The sequence below is a fragment of the Manacus candei genome, unplaced genomic scaffold (assembly GCF_025592945.1).
Source record: "Manacus candei isolate 608988 ecotype Guabito, Panama unplaced genomic scaffold, ASM2559294v1 h1tg000071l, whole genome shotgun sequence".
NCBI classification, from domain to species: Eukaryota; Metazoa; Chordata; class Aves; order Passeriformes; family Pipridae; genus Manacus; species Manacus candei.
Genome location: NW_026138119.1, coordinates 6,478,090 through 6,487,605, shown reverse-complemented (window position 1 = coordinate 6,487,605; position 9,516 = coordinate 6,478,090). Strand labels below are relative to the sequence as shown.

The 9,516-nt window shown below is 51.6% G+C and overlaps 1 protein-coding gene across 1 annotated transcript in view; it reads left to right on the top strand.

Moving 5' to 3' along the window:
• Nucleotides 1–1,123: 1,123 nt before the first annotated feature.
• Nucleotides 1,124–9,516, top strand: part of COL27A1 (collagen type XXVII alpha 1 chain) — a 146,309-nt gene continuing 137,916 nt past the window's right edge. The window contains exon 1 of the mRNA XM_051807870.1: nt 1,124–1,653. Within this exon, the coding sequence (XP_051663830.1) occupies nt 1,598–1,653 (56 nt within the window). The 5' untranslated portion in view covers nt 1,124–1,597. The remainder of the gene's footprint in view (nt 1,654–9,516) is intronic.

Below are 9,516 nucleotides of genomic sequence, written 5' to 3'. Positions count from 1 at the left end.
CAACCCGGCCACCTCTCCCGGGCTCCCGGTGCAGGAGACACCTTGAGACTGAAGGGGAAGGAGGGAGGAAGGGGTTTTGGGGGTTTTGTTTGGGGGTTTTTTTCCTCCTTCCTTTTTCTTTTTCTTTTTTTTTTTTTTTTATTATTATTATTATTTTAAGAAGTAGCAATTGCCGCGAGCTGCCGGGACAAATGAATGGCCATGGGGCTGCGAGGAGATGCTGCTCAGCCTCTCGCCTCGCTGCAGAGTAAGTGCCCAAGGCAGAGTGGGAGGGAGCAGGGCAGAGGGCACCCAGGGGTGCAGGGAGGAGGTGGGAGGGCACCTGCCTGAGGGAATCCCATGGAGCTGAGGGATTTGCTGTGTCCTGTTGTGGACAAGAGGGACCCGCCGGTCGCCCTGGGAGGTGCACGGTGGCTGGGTGGGACTTCGGAAGAGGAGGGGGCAAAGGGCTGAAGGTTTTATCCACATGTAGAAGTCCCTTCTCCTGGCAGAGCTGGCCAAGTGGAATTGAGATCTCACTTGTACCGATGGACCTCACATAAGAAAACTTATTCCCCTCTCCCTGCCCTCCTGGCTGCAGATTCCATCCTCTGGTGCTGGGAGGAGGGGGGCTCTGCAGATGCCCTGGGGAAACAGAGCAGGGCAAAGAGGGGAATAGAAGCATGGGGGGGCTTTTTTCTTCCAACCCGGAGCCCCATCTACAGGCTCCCAACTGCCTCCACCAAGCACTGACCCCAAGGGAAAAGCTGTCAGGTACCTTATAAGGTGTGTTGAGGCCAGTTTGGGGCTCATGGCCCTGGGCAGGTGAGTGCAGGTGAGCAGCCAATTCCATAAGCAGCTTCCCCAGAGGAGGGTCTGTGCTTCCCTCCCTGGAGCCAGAAAAGGGTCTTTGGTTCCTTCCCAGCAGCTCTTCTGGCCAAAAGAGTTTCTTTCTCCCCCACCCCCCCTTTTTTAAAATTATTTATTTATTTTGTATTATTTTTTGTAAGTGCTTCGGTATTACAGAGGAGGGCAGCAGAGAGAGGCAGTAAGGACATCCTTAAATAATTTTCATTTCTTCAAATCTGCCTTTTCCTCTTCTCTCTAAGTCCAGAGGAGAGATCCTTGGGGGGGTGGGAGGCACATCTGCACTACAAATAAAAATAATAATTACAACCACCAACCAAACAACGGGGAAAAAAGTAACAGCTAAGAAAAAAAACACTTGAAATCAAGGACTTTGGGAATCAGAGATCACAGAAATTGTACTATTATTAAGGAGAGGGGAAAAAAAAGAGGGAGGCAAGAAATCCAGCGACCATGGGCCAGCCTGGCTTCCTAGCGTGTACTTTGTGTTCTCTCTCCTTTTTCCCAAGGTAATTGCAGTCTGCCGAGAGGGAGTTAAATGGGATTAAAAGATCTGTGTAAGCAAAAGGACCCAGAAGAGAAGGAGGAAGGAGTGAGCCGTCCGGGCCAGGGGTGTCTGTGACACAGCTGAGCCCCTTAGCGAGGCAGAGAGCCGAGCTCCTGGGAAGGATGTACCCACAAACCGGCCTGTCCCCCGATTTCTGATGGATTGCCGCAAAAATTGCCCGAAAGAGACAATGCACTAAACGTGATGGAGCCGGAATCAGAGCCGGTCTCCAGACTCAGAGCTACAGCGGCAGGCAGGGGGTGAGTACAAACTCCGCTTCTCCCGGCGCTGGGGAAGGGCATCCCGGGCGGGCTGGGGGTGCCGGGGAGCCGCGGGATCCCGGGAGCTGGGAATGGGGTGGGGGAAGACATTCCTCTGCCAGGGGATGATGTGAAAACTCCTGGGCTGGAGAGGAGAATGGGCTGGGAGCAGGGAGGCCACGCTGCGGAGCGGGAGAGGGGGGAATGGGGCTGGGGTGTGCGGGAAGGGGTGAGAGCGGGGATTGGGGCCGGGACGGCCAGGAGGAGCCCCCCCGCCCCCCAATTCCCACGCACCGGGGAAAGGGGCTCCCAGCCCTGGAGCTGCTCCGGGGGGCGGACACCGGTGTAGCCCCCACGCGAGATGCAGGAGCGGGCGATTCGCTGCCCCTCGCACCCCTCATGCTGCTCGGGCACGGCGGGGGGGTTTCCCCAGCCCCTCCTGGGAGCAGGGGATGCTGCTCCTCACCCTGTCCCGCGGGGCCGTGGGGACTCGGGTACCTGGATCTCGCCGCCGTGGTCCTGCGGGAGGTGGGAGAGCCCGGGAGGGCTGAGACACGGCGGAGGTGCGCGGTGGCAGCTCTTCATGTGCTCGGCACACACAAAATGCTGCTTCCTGTCCATCCGTGTGTGTATGAAAAAATTCCAGCATGCACCCTGCCCGTCCCCTTTCTCCCACAGCTGGGACCAGTTTTTACTATTTTCATTCTTAAATGCGTTGTTGTTATTGTTGTTGTTATTTTCCTGGGGACCAGCAAAGGGTTAATCCCACTGGCTGCGTTGTCGGATGTACTGATGATTTACCGACACTCCCTTGGAAAGGCTGGGATTCTTCTGCCTGGCAGTTTGAAAAACTTGTGTACAGGATCCCTCTGCTCGGCTGGACTGGGAGATGGGGGGAAAGAGGGGGAACGGGGCGAGGGGATTTGGGGGCATACTCCCCCCTTCTTGCCCCCAGGGTCACCCCGCTCCCGCCCCTTTTGTAGAGCCGGGAGATGGATGAATGTGCAGTTCCCTTTGGAGGCTCACTCTGTGTGTGGAGTTACACGGAGAGCCCAGACCCCTTCCCAGGGGCTGCAACTGCTCTCCTTGACAAGTTTTCTGTGTGTTTATATACTCAGAAGGACTGAATTGCAGTGCTTTAGGGTGGGTTTTGTTGTGTTGTGGATTTTTTTGCGCAGACGTGGCTGTGGCGTGTCTGGAGATGCTGGAAACTGCAGCGTCTCCCAGTTACACCTTTTTGTCGCTGGATACGGTCGGGGTGAACCGCCTGGGACGGTGTGAGGGTGGCTGATGTCAGAAGGGGAGAAGTCTAAAGGGGAACAGAGATAAAGGTTCCTTTGAAAGACCACGAGCAGCGTGGCCACAGCGAGGGGACGGGCCCCGGTGCTGGGGAGACACTTGGCACGATGCTCGGCCGCTGACAGAGCACCAGCTGCTCAACCCGGTGCAGGGAGGTGACCGAGATCATGCTACAGATGAGGACAGGGAGATCCTGTCCAGATCCTTCTCGAGTCCCAGGGCAAATCGGACCCAGCTGAGGACAGGTTTGGGAAGGAGGGAGCCAGGAGAAGGCAGCGTGGCTGCCTGCCTGCCTGCCTATCGGAGGTCTGTGTCTGCTGCTGCGTCGGGGCATCCCAGGCTATCACAGCACGGCTGCACGGGGTTTGAGTGCTGCAGTGCCTTGGGAAATCTGGCGTTGGTCTGCCCTGGTGCCTTGGAATACGAGCGCCTTTTGTTCCAGGGTCTCCCCTGGCCTGTCCCTCCCGCGTGCTGCTCCGGTCACTCCTCAGCAGAGGTCGCTTGCTGCCCTTCACATCATCTCCCGAAGGGATTTTCGGTGCTGGCTTCTGATTTGTTTGGCAGAGCGCTGTGCATCCCACCATCCCCGCAGCTGGATGGTCCCACTGAGGCCATTTGGCTTGGAGAGGGTCCCGTGAGCCCGGAGCTGGTGTGTGCCTGGGCTCGCCGGGCCACGCTTTTGCTGCCGAGCCTTACTCGTGGTTGGGTGAGGGCTGTGCTGCCTGCAGGCAGCTTGTGATGGGAATGTTCTGGTGCTTTTCCACGTGGCACTGGGGGGTCCTGCTCATACCAGCACTCCTGCAGCATCCTCTGGAGCAGGGCTGAGGAGCTGCTGGATGTGCAGGAGACCCGTGGATGGGAGTGGGAGAGCTGGCTCACCGGGGAAGGAGCAGCCCTTGCAGAGCGTGCTTTTGAAGCCTTGTCCTGGCTCAAGCTGCCAGAGCTTGTAAAACCAGAAGGACACAAAGTTTTACAGGCTCTTCAAGCTTAACATGCCCCCTTGGTCATTTCTGCTGGTGCATTTTTGGTGAGCACAGTCTCTCTAAGCCACAGGAGGTGAGTTTGCATTCAGCTCTGCATCAAGCACGTGTCCAGACCATAGCACTGGTGCTGTTCCACTGTGGTTGTGACTCTTTGGCCCCTTCCACCCCAGTGTCACATGCTTGATGCTCCATCCACACATGGGGGTACAGCACCCACCTGGCACCACCAAGGTGGGTCAGCCCCTGGGAAGGTCCAAAAGGGCTGGAGAAGGAGCCATGAGCCCTGTTTTAAGAGGAAAAGAGCATTGCACGCAAGCCAGGCAGGTGGTCTGGGGACAAATTATGGCACTGCTGGACAAATTCAGTAATAGGCTGAATAATTATGGAGGGGTGCCTGGGGGTACAGAGGAGGCAATTGCATGGCTCCTGGAGCTGTGTCCAAGGAGGGAAGGGTAGTGTCACAGCCAGTGTTCCAGCTGAGGTCCTGTGTCAAGGTGCCCCCACTCCTGCTGTGCCTCAATGTGTCTCTCCAAGCACATCCTTTAAGAAAGCAAAGCTCCAGCTTCATCCTCCTTCTCCAATAGTTCGAGGAGTTAAAATCTGTCCTGCTTGAAAATGCTATTCGTGGAGGTTGTTACTGACTGGGGGTTGCCCAGGTCTAGTGGTGAGGGGGTTGTCAGAAATCAGGGACAGACACAGAGCTTGTGGGGTTTTTTCCCTTCCTTTTCTTTGGCAATTTGTCGGGGGCATAAGTAGAAATGATGGACGCTTACTGAAGTGCAAATGGAGACAATGGGGAATTCTATACGGCTCTGCCAAACCCCATTCAGAAAATGAAGGAATGCAAAGGCATTTGTTGGAAGGACAAAAAAGGAGTTAGATGACAGATCACGCTTAGCACTTCTGTTTGTGGAGGGCTCCAGTTGCTGGAGAACACAAAGGCGAGGGCCAGGACTGAGTGTTGTCACTTCACACAGCAGCAAAGTCAATATCCCAGACACACAGGGGAGACCAAGGGGAGGGCTGCCAGGAAAGATTCGCTGCTGTAGAGAGTTGCTGGGTCTTTGAGTCATCACAGCCATGTCAGTCTGGCATCTATCAGGTGAGGAAGTGGGCTGTCACCAGCAGGAGCTGGTAGCTCTGGGGCAGCTTTGTGCAATGATTACACAAGCTCCAGTTCCAACTAGGAGGACAAGGACCTGCTGTTTGGAACCTATCAGCCCTCTATCTGCAGAGATCAGTGTGAACCCTTGAGAGAACAAGGTGTGAGGTGTCTGCAGGAGGTCACACTGACCGTGCTGGTGCTTCATCTCCACCTTGTGGGTACTGCAGGTCTGCATGTCCCTTCTGGAGATGTCCTAAGAGGAGCTATAGGTGCCAGAAGAGCAAATATCAGGCAGCAAATATATGTAGGGTTTTGCAGCAGTGCCTGTGTACACCAGACAAAATGTTTTCCTGGAGGTGTTAAATCAATACCTGGTTTATATTGCACAAAAGGCCCAGCAAAGGACAAAGCAGGGTCGATACAGGGACGTCCACATAGTTGTGTGCTTCCATTGCTCTTGCCAGAAATTGAGGGTGAGAGGAGAAATACCACCATTTCCAGAAGCCCCAAAAAGGGAGAAGAAATCTGGTCTGCAGAGGATGTTACAAAATAAGATTCCTACCCTAAAAAGCTGGGAGTGGAATTGATGCATGGTACAACTTAAAGCCTCCGTATGTAGGTTGTGACTTGTTTCCTGTTCTCTATCAAAACTGCTTGGGAGTCTTATAAAATATCACCTCCAGTCACATGCAAAGGATCTTAAGCCACACATATGTTTTCTTGTATTAGGATACACTGTCTGATCTACGGCTAGAAATGTAGGTTTGCTTTTCTTGAAAAGCAATTTCAGCATCCAGCTGGCTTTGTGGTCTTTTGGACAGGAAAAAAAATACACCTGAATGGAGGAAAGTGAAGGGAAATTGTTTTTCCACCCTGCAATAATGTTTGCAATTTCAAAGCCATTTCCCCACTGTAAATGAGGGAGAAAACAAAATAAGAAAACTAAATGCTGCTGTGGGCCCTTGTAACACTTCCTTCAGCTTCAACCCATCATCTAAGCAAACAAGATGTCAAAATCATTTAGACTTCTGCTCTTAAGGCAGGGCAAATCTTTTAATTTAAAAAAAGCTGAAACTGTTCCAACCAATTCTAGACATAATGGAGTGGAAACTTAGCTGATCACAATTGTTTTACAGGTTGTTTCAGATTTGTCAAACTTACACTTTTTTTTAGGATAATTTTTGACCAAGTCTACCTTGAAGGTCTTTTGTTACTCTTGTCCTTAGTTCAGTGTAGTGCTTTATGCTGGTTGTCAGGTGAGAACCCATAAGGGTTATTACCAGTCTTTTTGCTTCTCTTTCCCTTTCTGTTGTATTTTACCTTGCACTTTTGGCACAGGCTGGTTCCTGTGGACTGATCCACAGGAGTTTGCCAGAAGTAGTGAAGCAAAATTAAGCTGTACTCAGAAGCTTCAGTTTGCTATAAAGGGAGTTTTTGCTGGAAAACTTTTGGGGTTCATGTGAGCTTATATCATGTGTGCTATGGGGCAGTTCTTCACCCAGTGACTGTAGCAGTGGGGTCATAGAATCACACAATGGTCTGGGTTGGAAGGGATCTTAATGTTCATCTTTTCCACCCCCTGCCATGGGCAGAGACACCTTGCACTAGACCAGGTTGCTCCACCTCTTGTCCAACCTGGCCTTGAACACTTCCAGGGATGGGGCAGCCACAGCTTCTCTGGGCAACCTGTGCCAGGGCCTCAGCACCCTCACAGTAAAGAAATTCTTCTCAGTATCTCATCTAAATGTGCCCTCTTTAGCTTAAAGCCATCCCTCTTTGTTCTGTCACTCCATGCCCTTGTCCAAAGTCACTTTCCATCTCTCTTGGAGCCATTTTAGGCATTGAAATGTGCTATAAATTCTCTCTTGAGCCATCTCTTCTCCAGACTGAACAGCCCCAGGACCCTCATTCTGGTATTCATGGGCCCTGTGCAGTAAAATAAATAAATGTCTTTAGTGGTACCTCTTAAGAGAATCTCAGTGGAAATTGCTGCTTGTGGGAAGAAGCTGAGATAAAGGCAAGGTGGGTTTGATAGCTCTATATAAGGAGAAAAATCTTCCTTTACTATTGCTCCTCAAGCTGCTTGTACAGCCCTGTCACTGCTGAGCCGTGACGGAAAAAGAGCCTGCATTAAAAATCCCGGGATAATTAACAGCCCCATCACTCACAGGGCTGCCATTTGGAAGCTGCTTTTGCTTTTTCCATTAAGTTGGTAAATTTTGCCAAAGTGTTTTTCTTCAGTGCTTTGGCACTGGGCCCCACTCTCAGCTCTTACAGTGTTGGCCGAGCGAGGGGTCCAGGAGCAGGGCTGGGGCCAGCTGGATCCCACACCCCGCATTCATCTCCTTTATAGCCCCAGTCAGTGTCACTGGAATGAAATTACGTGCTGGATTTTCCCCCAAGACTTGTTCCCCTAGTCGTGTTGATCAGTGTGGATTTTGGAAGCGAATTTGGATTACAAAGGTACCCCTCCAAAAAAAAAAAAAGTGGACTTCATTTCGGCGTGTTTGTGTGCAGCAGTGGTTGTACATAGCTGTGAAAATCTGATCCTCACAAGAAAACAGGTTCTTAACACCTGGCACTGCTGCTGCCCTTACATTCACCCCATTCCCCTCATCTCCTGTTCTCATGGGGCAGCTGAGCCCAGCTGATGACACTCTGTGAGGTCTTTGCTCCTTGCACAGGTGGAATTGTGTCCATCTTAAAACTCCATCGCTCCTATGGAGGTGAACACAGAAATGCAGTTTTTCTTGTGAAGCGGGTTGTAGCCTCCTTTAAGTCATAAAAAGGCTGCTAGAGGTGTCCTTGAAGAATCATCCTTCCTCCCTCCCCTGAAGGAACCTGGACAGCAGCACTCCTTGGACTCCTCAGTGTCTTCAGCCCAACAGTTGTGTTCCAAGGGGTGACATGGTCAGAAAACAATCAGGTCTCTCCCCAGCTGGAGATCTCTCGAACATGGTGAGGGTTTCCTGGTCAGCATACGGCCAGCTATAGGACATGCCAAAGAATACTGGGATTTGGCTGTTCCAAGCTGTTATTCCTTCATAAAACAAAGCAGCCCCAGAGCCCCTGAAATGCACAGTCCAGTGTCAGGGTGATGGAAACTGCAAAGGAGGACGTGGATTGCTTCATCTCATTTGTTTCCCAGTCGATGAGGGGCCGCTCCAGTATTTTATCCCTTCAAGCCTTAAAGTATTAGTTAGTGGCTGGATTCCTGGATGGATTTTTACATTCAAGGCCAGGTTTCCCCACAGGGAAAGGGTCTCCTGCACTGAGAGGATCTGGCCCAGGGTAATACATTATCTCAGAGGATGCTTTCTTGTGCTAAAGCTGAGGCTTGATGGCAGGAGCAGAGTGGTCCGTAATCCCACTTGATACATGATTTGTGTGTCAGGTCTGGAGGGAGGAGCAGGCTGCCCTTTGGCTTTGCACAGCCCAGTGTTCACACTGGCCTGGCTGAAGTGACGAACGACCTGGGGATGTCCCACGCTGCTGTCTTCTGGCTGAGGGCTTCCTGTAGTTTACATTTCTGTCTCTTCTTCCAGCAGCCTTCGCTGATGAAGCTGTGAAATACCATCTCTAGAAGATGAGGGAATTCAGTCTTCAAACTTTCCACTGACAGCTTTAAGTGAGCCTAACCAAGGAGTTTCCGATGTTTGTTAGCTGGCTACAAATCAAGGAAGCTGATGGGGGAAGGAGAAGGGGGGGCCTTAGCTACCTTTCTGGTAAAAGTTTTTCTCTCTGCTGCTGTTTTCAATGGCACTTGAAGGCTTAAAGCTGAGCTAACAGAGAGGTTTGTCCAATTCCCTCTCAGGCATGAAAGGGTCTGGGAGAGCATGGGCTTGGGAGCCTTCAGATCTCACACTTTCTAAACTTTCCTACCATACCAGGCTTGTGAGAAGATCATTAGTGGGCTCAGCACAGGGTGCAGAGTGGTTAGAAGCTGCCCCTATCTTTGCATCTGAGTGTAAAATGAGGAATATATCCATGTAGGATGCTGCATGTTTAGAATATTTTTAAGCATGCATGGAAGCATTAGGACTCGGAATTTGTTTGCTGAGATGCAGGTGACACAGCACTGCATGTCAGCCCACCTTCCACCCCTGTCCTCACAGACCTGATCATGCACTCCTGGCATGTCTTTTGACCCTCAAGTTTTGAATTATTTCTCTGTTTTCTTGCATTTCTGAGGGTCTGTCCTGGATGGGGTGAGTGCCAAAAGGAAGCAGTAGTGAAGGGGTGGCTGACCAAGCACTGATGACCCTGTATCTCAAAACACTGGGCTGCTCCTTGTTCAAGGATGGATCAGCAGCCCCCAATACCAGTGGGAAAACCTTCCAATGAATTCAGTGGGCTTTAGATGACTCTAAAGCAGCAGAAGGAGATCTCAGTTGGAATCCACTTCCTGGAGACATGTGGATGCTGCCACTGCCCTCAGTAGACTTGGGATCAAGGAGAAGACCCTTAACAAGGGGA